Source organism: Macaca thibetana, chromosome 14 (genome assembly GCF_024542745.1).
Source record: "Macaca thibetana thibetana isolate TM-01 chromosome 14, ASM2454274v1, whole genome shotgun sequence".
Classification (NCBI taxonomy): Eukaryota; Metazoa; Chordata; class Mammalia; order Primates; family Cercopithecidae; genus Macaca; species Macaca thibetana.
This window is the reverse complement of record NC_065591.1, coordinates 112022565-112038614: the sequence shown is the minus strand read 5'-3', so window position 1 is coordinate 112038614 and position 16050 is coordinate 112022565. Positions and strand designations below refer to the sequence as shown.

General features: G+C 47.5%; 1 protein-coding gene across 1 annotated transcript in view; it reads right to left on the bottom strand.

The window, feature by feature from the left end:
* The window catches only part of POU2F3 (POU class 2 homeobox 3), an 82784-nt gene that overhangs the window by 38634 nt on the left and 28100 nt on the right, over window positions 1-16050 (bottom strand). Inside the window, exon 3 of the mRNA XM_050759389.1 lies at window positions 12647-12681. Within this exon, the coding sequence (XP_050615346.1) occupies window positions 12647-12681 (35 nt within the window). The remainder of the gene's footprint in view (window positions 1-12646; window positions 12682-16050) is intronic.

Here is a 16050-nt window from a genome sequence, read left to right as displayed (position 1 = left end):
AGAAGTCCAGGAGGGTATGGGGACCATGAGGGCAGCGGTGATCAGTGGGACAAGCTGGATTTGGAGATAACAGACCTGCAGTGAGCACAGCCCCTGTGATCCAGCAGGCACAGAAAAAAAGGAATGGAGTAAGTCCCGGCTCAGGTACTGGGGTACAGGCCACTCAACCATTTGAGCCTCAGTTATCTTCTTTGTTAAATGAGAGTAGTAATACCCGCTTCACACAGTTCTTGTGAGTGCACAAAAACCTATTGGCTTAGAGAATGCCTCTGGAAGTTCTCAAGCAGAGAGGGACATAAAACTAGATGTGACCCGGTATCAGGTAGGAGCTATACAGGGACACAGAAAGAGCACCTGAGCCCCAGGGTGGCCTTGAAAGCCACTCAAGGGCCAGACTAGGGGGAAGGAAGTTGAAGGTGGAAAAAGTTTATTTTTAGCCAAGGCTGTGATTCTGGGAGAAGATGATTCTCTGGTTGGTTACCAGAGCTGTAGGCACAGCCCTCTCTGACTTGGGGGCAAAGAGAAAGCCAGGGTCCACCCCCTCCCTGCAGGCACACACAAGCAAACACTGCCTCCTCCCTGGACCCTTCTCACGCACAGGCGCAGGGAGGCGGCTTCTCGAAGGGCCAGGGGAACCCTCTTTGGGTGGGAACCCTTCTCCACCCCACCCTTTACCTGGCAACCCTCCCTGAGCCTGCAGATACTATCGCTACCATCTCAGCTGGCAAGCCCCAGCCAGAGGAGGTCTGCGGGTGTTGGTATGACTGACAGGGCTTTGGAAACGTGGAAAAGTACTGGACACATGTCAAGTGAGGGGCTCTGGGTAACATTAGGTCATGTCTCATTTGCAGGAGTACACACACTCACACTCACTCACACACACACACACACACACACACACACACACACACTCTGTCTCCTCTCTCTCTCTGTCCTCTTTCTCTCAAAAGCAGTCTGGTATGGTAGAAAGTCAGACAGGCCTGTCTTACATCTGAGCTCCACCTCGGGCAAGTTACTTAACCTCTCTGAGCTACAGTTTCCCCAGCTATATAATGGGAAGAATAATGCTTACCTCACCAGGCTGTTGTAAGGATTAATTAGGTAATCTTAAATAAGATATCACCTATGTAAAGTGCCTGGCACAGCACATCAACTTTGGTTTGAATTCTGGCTCTAAGCAAGTTGCTTGACCTCTCCTAGCCTCAGTTTCTTCATCTGTAAAATAGAAATATAATGTCTACTGCTCTGGGTGGCTGTAGGTTTAAATGAGATACTGCTTGCAAAAAGCATTCAGCCCAGTGCCTGTTATAAACTAAAGGTTCAATAAATAGTATTAACTTCCCCTGTTGTTGTTTGGGGCTAAATCCAGCTTCCCTTTCAAAAGCCTTGCTCCAAAGAAACGCCTGCTTGAAAAAGGGAAGACCTGGCCCTGCTTTTAGTCTTACCAGTGTCTGCATCCAACAAAGGCAACTCACTGAAATCTCCAGAGAGAAGCCACTTTTTGGCTTCTGCACAATCAGGTGAAGGACCTCGATCTTCTCCCTCCTTCATTCTTACTGTTCTCCACCCAACACCTGAGCCAAGAGGAACATTCATTCGGTCTCTGCTACCCATCCAGAATGCATGCAAAGCTCATGCCAGTGCTGGAGCTGGAACCAGCTAGGCCCAAACCCCATGCTGCAGAGGGGCTTTTGGGTGGTGTTTGGGCTGCCTGGTAGACCGGCAAGTACTAGGTCCAGGCTTCTGGAGAACCCAGACAGCTATTCCTGTTCCTCTGTGCTGTTCACCATGGGGCTCGCCACAGGGCTTGGTCCACCCAGTACTGGGGCTGCTGCCCAGGCTACAAACAGGAAACAGTTGACACCTGAGCCTCAGGCCAAAGCACCAAGCATGGCTGGCAAAAGAGGACAAATTCCCACCTCTCCAAAAACAAACACGTTTACCAACTGCTTCCCTGCCCACGCTTGCAGAGGGCGGTGGGGCTGAGATTGGGAGATGATGGATCCCAGAAAAAAATTACCTTTCTAATAGTATCTGCAGCCCTCCAACCTGGTGCAAGTCCAGCTAAGCAACCACACAGGGAGAAGGGTGGTAGAGAAAATGACGGGTTCTCATTCATCAGAAAATAATAAGAGCTAATGTTTATTGGTGGATTATGGTATACCAGACATTATTCTAAGTACTTTATAGATCTTAACTCCATTAATTCTTACGCCATGCCTAGGAAATAGATACTCTTACTGTTCTCCTCTTCACATGAGGAGTCAGAGGCCCAGAAGGGTTGACCAATACCAACAATGTGACCCAACCACGACATCACACGGCCTCCTCCCGAGACAAGCAGGCAGTGGGGAGAACCACAGAGTCAGGAGTCTGGCAAGCCTGGCTTTAAACACAGACTTCTCTGTGAGCAGTGTTATGATGAGAAAATTCCCTAACCTCTCAGTGCCTCAGTTTTCCCCTCTATGGAAGAGGAATGATAACAACTACATCACAGGGTTGCTATAAATATTAAACAAAAGCAAGTATATAAACCCTTTTATACTCAGTGCCTGGCACACAGTCAGAGTTCAAGAAATACTGATTATTACAGTATCTTGGCTACAATGGAGACATCACTTTGGAGAAGGGAGTTATTTAATTTTTTTTATATATATACTTTAAGTTTACATGTGCAGAATGTGCAGGTTTGTTACGTAGGTATATACGTGCCATGGTGGTCTGCTGCACCCATCATCTATATTAGGTATTTATCCTAATACTATCCCTCCCATTGCCCTCCACCCCCCGACAGGCCCTTGTGTCCATGGAGAGTTATTTAATCTTGCCAATTATCTCCTGCCTGAACATTCTGCTCCATACCCACCTAATCACTCAGTCAGCCCAGCTCATTCCCCCGGGGTTGGCGCTGGTTTACACACCCCTTGCTCTGACATTTTTAGGAACTTTTCAGACCTGTCTCCCTCACTGGATAGATAGCAAGTAAGTTCTCTGATGGGCAGAGGCTGTATGCATTCTTTCTGGGGGCGCCTTTTTCTGGTGTTGTATTTCTATGTGGAAGGTCTTCAGCCAACATCTGGCTCCGTCTCCTGGTAAGAGAAGTGACTTATCCCCTTGGTGGGTCAAAGTCAGTTGTTCTCACTGGGGATCACAGCTACCCTGGGAGATGTTTTCTGAAATCTGTGGCGTGGTTTCTCTGGCTGTCTTAATAATTAGGAGGCGTAGCTTGCATTTACTGGGCTGAGGGCAGGTATTCTAGACATCTTGCACTGTAGAAGACAGTATCAAACAAACACTTCTTTGCATCCCATACAACTTTTTATATGACTTTCAAGTGCCCCACCAGACATCTGGGTCGGTGAACGGCCTGCCTATAATCATATAAGCCCAAAACCCAATTCTATTTTTTATGCAAACACAAAGTATCTTTTGCATACTCTTAATATGCATTTTACCCAGGGATGCCATTTTCTGTGTTAATGGAGGAAAGATTAGATTTGGCCGGAGCTTTACGAAGAGTTGTTTAACATTTTGAAAGATCGTGGCTTTTGAGCAGCCAGGACAGCATACCAATATCAGCCTGTACTTGTGTCTGTCACATTCATAGAGGCATGAGCGTCCTACTGTCTCATTAAATCTTTTAGGGGAATGTGTCTAAGGATATACTTGCTGAAATATACATTGTTTTATTATTAATTACTTTGCTTTTTCCTTTTTATTCAAATTAGACAATATTACTGATTTTTATTTATATATCTATTTTTTTCTTTTTTGTGACAGAGTTTCACTGTTGCCCATGCTGGAGTACAGTGGTGTGATCTTAGCTCACTGCAACCTCCGCCTCCCGGATTCAAGCGATTCTTGTGCCTCAGCCTCCTGAATAGCTGGATCTACAGGCATGAGTCACTGCACCTGGCTAATTTTTTTTTGCATTTTTAGTAGAGATGGGGTTTTACTGTGTTGGCCAGGCTGGTCTCAAACTCCTGACCTCAGGTGACCCACCTGCCTCAGCCTCCCAAAGTGCTGAGATTACAGGCGTGAGGCACCACACCTGGCCTGTTTTCTATGAATTTCACTCTAAGATATTAAAGAGGTTTTATAGGAGCCTCATTACAAGAGACACTGAGTCTGATAAAAATGAGAACATCAGGGTTAGAAGGAGGTTGGGGGTGTGGCTTGGCCCCGTATGGGCCCTCTATTCAGATCTGCCTGTTGACTAGGAGGGTGCTTTTTACAATTTTTTTATGTTTTTTTTGAGACAGAGTCTGGCTCTATTGCCCAGGCTGAAGTGCAGTGGCACGATCTCGGCTCACTGTAACCTGTGCCTCCTGGGTTCAAGTGATTTTCCTGCTGCAGCCTCCCAAGTAGCTGGGATTACAGGCGTGTACCACCATGCCCGGCTAAATTTTTTCATATTTTTAGTAGCTAATTTTTTTGTATTTTGTATTTTGAGCTGTATTTTTAGTAATTTTTTGTATTTTTGTGGTTTTAGTATTTTTATTTTTGTATTTTGTATTTTTTGTATTTTAGCATTTTTTAGTAAAAATGCATATTTTTGTATTTTATATTTTTTGTAGAGATGGGGTTTCACCATGTTGGCCAGGATGGTCTTGAACTCCTGACCTCAGGCGATCCACCCACCTCAGCCTCCCAAAGTGCTGGGATTTCAGGTGCGAGCCACTGCACCTGGCCAGGAGGGTGCTTTTATGTCTGTTTTCTGCCGGCTCTATCTATGCCTGGTGGGTGTGTTTAATTCTACAGTGAGGTCTTAGAAAGCCCGTTGTGGCCAGGCATCAAAACCATATCTCCAACATAGCTCTATCTGTCAGGCTCCTGCATTGAAATTTCTGTTTTGATATTTTGGAGGGGAGAGAGAGGGTATTACAGACTGACCCTGTAAACCTGGCTGTCCTGCTTAAGGTTGAGCAAAATGTGGCTTGTTGGCTCCTCATCCTCTTCTCTTTCTTAGCCTGCCCCGCCCTGCCTCGCCCCACCAACCCCAAATCTTGCATCCACCAGGAAGTACAGGACTGGAAGCTGGATCCTGGAGCAGAAGCAAGCAATCCTCAGGGGAACAAAAGTCTTTCAGCCCTCAGTTCTCATCCTCCCAAGGAAGTCTCGGAGCCCCCCTCCTGCATATTGGACGTACTACCCTGAGGCTCTATTCTCCTGGCATGGCTTTCTTAGGCTCTCTGAACCAGCCCCACTGACACGAGTGTAGTGCAGTGGCCTCCCTCTCTGTGGCAGACCCTACATCTTCCCTACTGGGCTGGGAGCTCCTGTGGGCAGGGACTGTGATGTACTCTTCTCCGTCTTCCCAATAATCAGCTAAGTGCAGGTTTGTGGAACTAAACAATCCAACACGGCCTATTCATTCCCTCCCTTGCTCTCTCAGGCTCAGTGGCTTTGCAGCCTACTGTCCTGAGGCTGCTCCTGGGGGTGAGTACTTACTTTGCCATCACTGCAGACCCTCCATTGCCAGCTCCAGGGCTTGGCACTGCTGTCCCTGTGTCTCCCTCATTGGCCTCCCTGAAGAAGACTCTCCATCATTCTGAGTCCTCAGAAACTTTCCGTACCTGAATCTTGTTGATTTTAAAGAAGATGCCCCATTGAGCCAATTAATTACAAATCAATTTGTACTAGGAGCAGCCAGAGAACCGTGGTAGTTGGTTGGTCACATTCAAGAAAACAATGATGGAAAATCCCAGTTGACTTAAAACTAAATGCTACACTAGGGCACACCGGGGCAACTCTTCAGAACTAGCTGGCACAAGTGTCCAGAAACAGGCATGGGAGAGCCATTCGTGCAGGTGAGCTTAGAATGCTGGCAAGTGTGGGGCTGAGAGGAAACCCCAGGCCACTGATTCTCAGCTCTTGGGGCAGGAAACGTAGGGACAAGCCCAGCTGCCAACTTGCTTCAGACTCTCTTCTGGCCTCACAGGACTTTTGGGAGGTCTTCAAGCCACACAATGCTCAACAGCACACACAAAACACTGTCCTGATCTGCCTGGTGGAAACCCATGGCCCCGGATGATGAGGGTTCCAGAAGTTACCAGAACAGAGCAGGTGTGAGGCCTCCTAGGTATGCACTTGTCATTTTGGAACCCCCAATCCCCTTTAATCCAATTCTACCTCCCAGTGTTCTTCTGAAGTTAGCTGTTGGCCCAAAGAGCAGGAAATGGAGTGGACAGACTCCAGGCGAGGACCGCTGTGCCCTGGGCACTCAACCCTCCTTCCCTCTCAGAAGAGCCCTCCACTGGGGTCCTCCCACTGCCACTACCAGGCCCCTCTTTCCTTTCTCCTGCACTGCCTTTCCTAGCTCTCCCAGGCCACACTCACTCAAGTCCCCTCCCTCCACAAAAGCCTTCTCTTCACACGGCCTCCATCTTAAGCCAACACTTCCATCTCTTTATCACCCTATTCCTCGAAAGGGAATTCTACAATCCAAGTCTCCATCATTTCCTTAACTCCTACTCACCCCTCAGCTGCAGCAAGCTTGACATCCACTCTCACTGTGGACCAAACCGACACCAGGTGAAGGCTATCCTTGCTTGCCTGACTGCCAAGTTCCTAGCCAACTTTTAGGCTTCAGACTCTACTGTGTTGCCCCATGTGCTCTGATACTGTTGGCTCTCCCCACCTTCATGAACATCTCTCCTTGGTGAGCGTGGTTCCCCTCCTGTCCCTTTAACCTTCCTTCCTAGTTTCATGTATAGACATCCACTCAGCCTGTCCTTTAAGTGCCCTTCTCCAGGTCTGTCCTTGGTCCTCTTCCCACTCTGCACATCCTCCCCAGGTAACCCCGTTCCCTCTCATCACTCCATGTAATATGATTCAGTGGCAACTCCCCAATACACATCTTCAGTCCTGCCTGTCTCCTGAGCTCCAGATCCAAATTTCTTGCCATGCACTGGGAGCCCAGAGCTCATTCTCTGCCCTTCCTTCTCCTCCCATCATCTGGATAAGTTTGTTCCACCTCCTGTCTTCTTGATGATGGGTTGTGGTCCTACCAAGGTTCAGCATCCCAAGCTAGAATTCTCAGCCATGTTTAACTCATCCCTCTTCTTTGCTGTCCATGCCCAATCTGTCACCAAAATCTTCCTGATCTTATCTCAGAATTATCTCTTAAAGCTGGGTCTCTCCATGCCTACTGAAATTATAATAATAATAGCAAATATACAGTATATACGTTCAAGATACTTGTCTAAGAGGTACATACACATCATTTGACCCTCACAATAACCCTGTGAGACAGATATCACTATCCTCCCCACTTTACAGATGAAGGCATTGAGGCACATGGAGATTGGAGAACTTGCTCAAGGTCACATGGTCAGGTAGTGCTGGAGCCAGGATTCACAGCCAGGCAGCCAGGCTCTATGTTTGTGTACATAACTTTCTTTTTTTCTTTTCTTTTTTTTTTGAGACAGAATCTCGCTCTTTCACCCAGGCTGGAGTGCAGTGGCCGGATCTCAGCTCACTGCAAGCTCCACCTCCCGGGTTTATGCCATTCTCCTGCCTCAGCCTCCCGAGTAACTGGGACTACAGGTGCCCGCCACCTCGCCCGGCTAGGTTTTTGTATTTTTTAGTAGAGACAGGGTTTCACCGTGTTAGCCAGGATGGTCTCGATCTCCTGTGATCCACCCGTCTCGGCCTCCCAGAGTGCTAAATAACTAACCAACCTTCCTTCCTTCCTTCCTTCCTTCCTTCCTTCCTTCCTTCCTTCCTTCCTTCCTTCCCTCCCTCCTCCCTCCTCCCTCCTCCCTTCCTCCCTTCCTCCCTTCCTTTCCTTTCCTTCCTTCCATCCTTCCTTTCTTCTTCTTCTCTCCTCTCTTTCTTTCTTTCCTTTCCTCTCTCTCTCCCTCTCTTTCTCTCTCGTTTTTTTGAGATAGATTCTCACTCTGTCATCCAGGCTGGAGTATAGTGGCACGATCTCAATTCACTACAACCTCCACCTCCCAGATTCAAGCAATTCTCCCTGCCTCAGCCTCCCGAGTAGCTGGGATTACAGGCACCTGCCACCACGCCCAGCTAATTTTTGTATTTTTAGTAGAGATGGAGTTTTGCCATGTTGGCCAGGCTGGTCTTAAACTCCTGACCTCAGGTGATCCACCCGCCTAGGCCTCCCTAAGTGTTGGGATTACAGGTGTGAGCCACTGCGCCTGGCCTGTGTGCGCAACTTTCTTGCTCTGTCTGTGTCCTTCGCATTTCTGGCTACAGCAGCATTCCACTCGGCCTCTCTTGCATCAGTTTGTCACTCATCCTCCCTTCCCTTCTCACCCACACTCCCCTCCAATGCTCTTCTAGTAAATGAAACTAGTCATGCTTGAGAACACCTAGTAGCTCGTTACTGCCCACAGAACAAGCCCCAGACTTCTTCGCTAGGCATTCGACATCTTCATAGCTTGGCCTAACCTGCCAAGGGAGACAACTCACTATCCCCTAGGCCTGGAATATTCTTGCCAACCCTCTCTGCTAGTCGAAGCCCTACTCTTCCCTCACCACCCACTTCAGACACCATCTCTTCTGTAATATCCTTCGGTAAAGTTTAGCATTCTCCTGTCTCTCACAGAACACATCTTTGCAATTTATCTTCTTACAATGGACACCTCTCTATCCAGTGCTTAAGAATGGCTGCATATTCAAAGGTTGAATGGACGGTCCCAGATCCAGCCTACTGGGTCCTTCTGTTTCAGCCTCTAGATTTCAAATGATTCTTTTCACTGGCTCACATACAGTCATAAAGGCTGGGAAAAGTCCATGTGACATATTTCCCCTCACTCTCTACAGCTCAAAGGTGACGTTCTTCCTCATTTCTCTTCAATGGAAAAATAAAATAAAATGAAAATCGAGTGGAAGAGTCCAAATAATCAGCCAAAATATGGCAAGAGATAAGTAATGACACCGTCACATGCAGACTGTTTGGGGCCTCAGACAGCATCTCAGCCAAGCCGCTCCATTTTATTCATCAGGAAACAGAACCCCAGAAAGAAGAGGTTTGTATAAGGCAGCAACTAGTGAGGGACAGACAGCACCGGAACTCAGGACTTCTGAGTCCCTATCCAGGGCCTTAGCCTGTTGCTTCTCAAGTCTATCTCATCTGTCCTGGGGATGGAGGGTTGGCCTTGTTTCTGGGTCCCTTGACCTTCCCACATGTATCCCCCAGACAGACTCAGTCTGCCTTCCTGGGACCAGGAAGTTAACAGGCTCAGTGTGGAAACTTCCCGATGAGCCATGAGCGTTCCTTGCTCATGCAACTTCAGGACTGTGGTTTACCCAGAATCTGGCTGTACCAACTGGCCTGGGGTCTTGCAACAGGAGCTTCACCCAGGGCAGTGGCTCTTTCTCTGCTCCCCTGTGTCTGCCAATCCCTTGTCTGTGTCAGATGCAGAGGCTGCTCCTACACAACCATTCATTCTTCCCCTCCCCACTCCCTCTACCTCCCATTTTCTCCCAGTTAGTCATGGTGAGGTCACACTCAATGTCTGGCTCCCAGGCCTCTCCCCAGGAATGATGTGTGGATGCAGGGAGCAGGGCAGGTGCAGCAAGGCCTCATGGGAAAAATGGACTTTGGAGTCAAAGAGATATGGGTTCAAATCTTGGCTCAGCCAGTCAACCAATTGTGTGACCTTCATCAGGTTATTTAATCTTTCAAATCCTTCTCTGAAAAAGACGGGGCTGCCTGGGAGGCAGTTTTCTCACTTGTGAAATGAGGATTGTATCACCCACCTCACTGGTTTAGAGTGAGAATTAAAGGAGATTCAGTGCCAGGAGCGCCTTGCCCCGAGCCTGGCGGTCAGCAAGTTTTAGTTTGCTTCCCTTGCTGTGAAGTGTGAGGGTGTGACCCTCAAGCGGGGGCCTAGGAAGTCCTGGGTGCCCACCCACTGGCCTGCAGGTGAGCTGGCGTGAGTGTGAGCAGAGGAGAGCTCCAGCCTGAGTGTGTAAATGAACGTGACCGGGCAGAGTGTCTCTTCCTCCAAAATTCCCTCCACCCTCTTTAAAGGAAAGATCTGTCATGTCTGTTCTTGTCAGTGATGAGAATCCAAACCCCTCCCAGAAGAGGGAGGGGACAACCCACCCCACAAGGCTCATCCAAGGGAAACAAACTCCAGCAAGGCCCACTCCCAGCAGCAGCCACCTGGTGGGGAAACCACACCCCAAAGATGTTCCAAGGGTCAGGGGCCTCCCAGGGTCAGAGGGGCTGCCCTCATCCTTCTCTCCAGCACAAGTGTGTCTCAAGCTTCCGACAAATCACATGGGCAGCTAAGCCCATGGGGCCTGTGAAGCTGGCCACCTCCCAGCAAGGCTGGCCTTGCCATGTCTTGGTATGGAAGAGGCTCCTCCCCATGCATCTCATCCAAGGGGCTGGGGCCAGGAGAGGTGGGCCCTGGGCTGGGGAATCCTGAGTCCTCAGGGCAGAAAGCACAGGGCCCGGGCCACATCCCAACCTGTTTAGGATCAGGATCACAGAATCCATCAGGATGACAGAATCCTTGGGAATCTCCTCCATTTTCCTGCCCTTGAAGCAAACCTGGCCAAACTATCTCTGAGATAAGAACCTGTCTCACATTTAAAGACCTTGAGTGAGATGCTGACTCTACAGTCTCCCTCCCTTGGTAGTTTTTAATAAACTGCGTTGGCTGGAAGTCCTTCCTCTCTGTAGCTAACTTAGATCTCTCTTTAATTGGAGCCTACCTCTGTTTTAGGTCTCAGGTGTAAAGGGAGGGTAGCTGGCTTTCATTTGTTAGCAAACTCCCCAGCCTTCCTGATGAATAAAACTGCAGAATTTGCCTGCCTAAAAGGTGCTGGCTCAGGACTCAACATTATGCTTCTCTCTGACTGCGAAGAATGTACCCAGAATTAACAGCCTTTTAGGAAATGTTAATACTGACTTCAGGCCAGGCACTGTGGCTCACACCTGTAATCCCAGCAGTTTGGCGGGCTGAGGAGAGAGGATTGCTTGAGCCCAGGAGTTCAAGACCAGCCTGGGCAAGGTGGCAAAACCCCATCTCTACAAAAAACACAGAAAATTAGCCAAGCATGGTGGTGCATACTGTGATCTCAGCTACTTGGGAGGCTGAGGTGGGAGGATTGGTTGAGCCCCAGAGGTCAAGGTTGCAGTGAGCTGCGATTGCACCACTGCACTCCAGCCTGGGCAACAGAGTGATAGCCTGTCTTAAAAACAAAACAGTGACTTCAAATCACTCTGTAGATAAAGGAGGAGAAGAACCTATGTCTGCATTTGATCTCCAGCCCCCATCCTAGACTTCCATCTAAATCTAGACTCAGGATATCAGAATCTAGGGGAGGAATCCTCATGATAATCCAATGCACCCCTTTCCCTTCCTTCTTGCCATCTCCCTTTCTATGTCACTCTTCTCTGACTAAAAATTCCTACTCATCCTTCAGAGACAGACTCAGATATCACCTCCTCCATGAAGCCTGCTCTGAGCTCCTGGGAAGAATTAACTGTTCCTATTTCTATTTGATTTTATGCTTTTTCCATACCTCTAGTAAAACATAAGTGCGGTTGTATTGTAATTATCCACTTGACTGTCAGTTTCTCTCCCTCTCCCTCTCTCTAAAGACATTCCACCCTGTCCTTATACTAGACTTTGAGCTCCTTCAAGGCAGAGATCATGCCCTAATTTTGTGTTCCCATACCTGGCATAGTGCAAGTACTCCCCCATTGCCAAATTTATGGAATGAATTAATTTTTCAGTTGAGAAAACTCAGACCAAAAATATTAAATTACTTGATCAAGGTTATACACCTAGTTAGTGGCAGAAATGGAACGAAAACCCAGGCTTTCTAACTTTGTGTTTAATTCTCACACGCCTCCCTCACTCTAGGACTTCCCATTACTGCTCCCTGCTTGGCTCCAGCTTAGCCTTTCTCCTCCCAACAAACTCTCCCACTCCCACCATCTGCTTCTGACATCACACCCTGTCCTACCTCCTACCCCGCCATCTTCCCATCAGCCTCCAACCTCAAGGGCAAGTCCTCTCCCTCGGCTTCTCCCTTCTCTTTACACATGTACATCCATCTGTCCTGCGATCTTTCCAATACCACCTTCTTCTGCCCAAAGCCCTTCCTAACTAAATCTAACCTCATTCAACTTGGTTTCCTTGCAAGGCACCAGACGCATGTCTATGTTGCCCCCGAGCCTGGTTACCTGCTCTTTTTTGAACTGTTTCTGCCTGTCTGTTTCCTGTTATGTTCTCTAGCTTCTTACTTTAAATCAGGAATTCTCTGTGGCAATCCAGGCACCTCATCCTTTGTGGCTCCATAAATTCCTCTGTACACAGTCAATTCATGCAAACCCTCACCCAAGAGGCAACTCGGGCTACGCATTGACAGGAAAAGAGCTGTTGTCTTAGATTTCTGGACCACATCTGGCATAAAGTTTACCCTAAACAGGTGCTCCATTTGTTAGCCCTTTTTTGAGAGGGTACTGAAGAGACCCCAACACTGGCTCATGGGTTGGGGTGGGAGGTGGGTCTCAGGGTCCTTTGATCCTGAAAGCTTGGTGTTTATGAATAAACACCCCCAAACTGTACTTAATCTTGTCTTCCTCCATACCAGATAGTATAGGTGATGCCCAAAATTGATAGTATAAATATTTCTTTCTGACCCAAGTTCTTACCTGCCTGTTGAAATCTAGGCCATTTCGATCATTTCCTAGAAAAGATAAAAATATATGTATATTAGTTGGTAGCAGGTTTCGAAGAGGCTGAAGGTTCGAAAAAAACTAGGATGTTGAGACACATGTGGCTCTATTTTGAAAAAGAGCACCTGCTTCTCTTGTGGCTGGGATCCTCCTCCTCAACCTGTTTCCTGGAAACGTCTTTGGAAAGTCTCCTCCGGGGTGATGATAGCCGGGTAAAGGGTCACCTTGGAGGAGAGGCTGACTGGTCTGAGGTCGCACAGCCGATCAGAGTCTGTGGGGAGGACAGCTGGCCGTGCCAACCGGAGAGCTCACTCCACCGCACGCTTCTATGCCCGGGCTTCCCCCTCAGATGGAAGCTGCTACATCCCTCCAGGGACCAAGGGACCAAGAAGAGACCAGCATGGATCCCAAAGGACCCCCTAGGACAGAAGTCATGCCACTAGCCCAGCCCTTCAGGAGAGGTAACACCTAAAGTATGTCAGCTAGACAGCTGTCTTTCTTGTTTTTTCACACCCTCAACTTTTACCATAAATGTTGGGTTGAAAAAGTAAACATGTGCTTAATAGAAATATCTTTCGGTGGCCGGGCACAGTGGCTCACGCCTGTAATCCCAGCACTTTGGGTGGCCAAGGCAGGAGGATCACTTGAGCTCAGGAGTTCAAGCCAGCCTGGGCAACACAGTGAGACTCCATTGCTACTAAAAATACAAAAAAAATTAGCCAGGCATAATGGCACATGCCTGTAGGCAGGAGGATGGCTTCAGCCCAGGAGGTAGAGGCTGCAGCGAGCCCTGATCGTGCCACTGCACCCCAGCCTGGGTAACAGAATGAGACCCTGTCTCAAAAAATAAATAAATGCATAAATAAAAAAGAGGAAGAAAAGCAAAGATTTTGGTTCAGAAAAAGTCTAAAGTAGTGGAAAAATCACCCTACCAAGAGGAAGTCATAATTAATATTTTTGCATATTTTATGATCTTGTTTATAATTGTTTCTCTTCATGGATATATACCACTCTGTATAGACTTTTATCCCACTTTTTCCAGTGAGCATCATAAATATTTCTCCTGTGCTATTAAGGAACATCATAAATGCTTCTATGCTTATAAATATCATTTTTAATGGTTACATAATATTACATTATATGGATATACCATGATTTGCTTAAACATATACCTATTATTAGCAGAATTGTTTTCACTCTTTGCTAAAATAAAACTTCCTATTCACATAGCTCTCCAGGACTGGAGCTGCCGCACAACCTTCCTTTGGGCCCCCCGTATTACTGGTTCTATAACAGCAAGGAAAATAGTCATTTATTAAATACAGTACACTCAAAGCCCAGCACCGTGCAGCACATGCATATATACATATATATTAATATGCATATATACAATATGCATATATATAATATGCAGAATGTGTGTGTGTGTGTATGTGTATATATATATAAAATGAGCTCAAAATACATTGGTTGAGCAAATGAGTAAACAAATTCAAAGCTCTCAAGATAGCTTTGGAATAAAGTCCAGATTCCTTGGCACAACGTGGAATTCCCCATATGTCCTATCTCCTACCTACCTTTTCTGCTCTTATGCCACTGACAATCCTATCTTACTTTTTCTCCCAGGTACCGTGAGCCCCAGCCACACAAAGTACCACTTGCGTCCTAACAAACCACGCGCTCACGTTACCGTGTCTCTGTGCCCTGCTCCCTTCCTTGCATAGAGTTAGTCCCTCTCCCCTCTGGAATCTGGGACGCCTGTCTACTGGTTGCGTGGCACTCATTGTGTTACTCCCTCTTAGTATGTTTCCTTCTCCTGCTAGTCTATGAATTCCTTGAGAGCTGGACAGTGACACCCATTTTTTTTTTTTTTTTTTTGTCCTCAGTGGCCACAAAATGACCACAGTTCCTAACATGGATCAGAGGCTCAAGAAACACCTGAGAGATGAATGAATAAGGTCTAAGAGAATTCCCTGGAGCTTTAACCCCTTTTCCTCAGCTGTGTCCTAAACAACCATGGGCAAATGCAACCCTTTCCTGTGTGGTCATGAAGTCATGACGCATCTCTGAGAGCAGGTGGGCTGGCAAGGTGGGAGCAGAAGATGAAGAGCGGTGGGGTCCTGAGAAAGAGGAAGAGGTGAGATGCAAAATGATCTCTGAGCAAAGCCTGGTTTTGAGATCAGCTATGATGATATATAAGATCTGCTAGGGGAGCTGGGCGCAGTGGCTCAAGCCTTTAATCCCAGGTGAGTGGATCATTTGAGGTCAGGAGTTTGAGACCAGCCTGGCCAATATGGTGAAACCCCACCTCTACTAAAAATACAAAACTTAGCCAGGCGTGGTGGTGGGCACCTGTAGTTCCAGCTACTCGGGAGGGTGAGGCAGGAGAATCGCTTGAACCCTGGAGGCGGAGGTTGCAGTGAGCCGAGATCGCATGACTGCACTCCAGCCTGGGTGACAGAGTGAAACTCTGTCTAAAAGAAAAAAGAAAAAAAAAAAAAGATCTGCTAAGGGAGCTAAAGACGGGAAGGACCCACAGCCACAATAGTTGTGTTGAAAGGGGTAGATGAACGTAAAATTGCTTTTATCTTAAAAAAAAAAAATCCCTTTGTGATATTGTGATGTTGTGACATTGGGTTAATAAGGAGTAATGTTCAAAAACTTGACAAAAGAACACATTCATTAATTCAACAAATATTTACTAAGCACAGTCTATGTGCAAGGCACTGTTCCAGGCACTGGGAATACAATCTTGGAGAAGATGGAAGTCACTGGCCTCATGGAGTTTCTTTTCTAGTTGAGAAGACATAAAAAAGAACTAAGCAAACAAAAATGCACTGTGCTTTCATTTACAGATAATTACTGTGGAGAACAAGAAGGCACTGTAAGGCTGGAGAGAGTATCTGAGGCTGATCAGAAACAGGATGACCGGGGAGGGCCACTCAAGGGAGGTGACATTTTCTCTGAACAAAGTGAAGACCCAGTCTTTCGAAGGCCTGAGAAAAGATCATTTCAGATGGAAAGACTGGGTCCTGAGGCAAGGACAGGCTTGCATGCCGAGGGACAGTAATGAGGTCAGCATGGCTGGAGAGAAGAGTAGTGATGGAGAGTTGGCATGGGATCTGCTGGTCGGGTCGTGATGAAGGCTGCAATTTTCAATCCAAGGAAGATGGGTCAATCTGAGGGTTCTGAGCAGAGGAGTAACATGATTTGACTTAGGCCTTTACACCTGCAAGGGTAAGAGAGGAGGAAGGGAGACCAACTGGGAGGCTGCTGCAATGGCCCAAGTGGGAGGGCAGCAGTCTGGACAGGATGGTGGCAGTGGACACAGTGAGCAGGGCCAGGATGTACTTAAGTGGACAGCAGACAGGGCTGGCTGA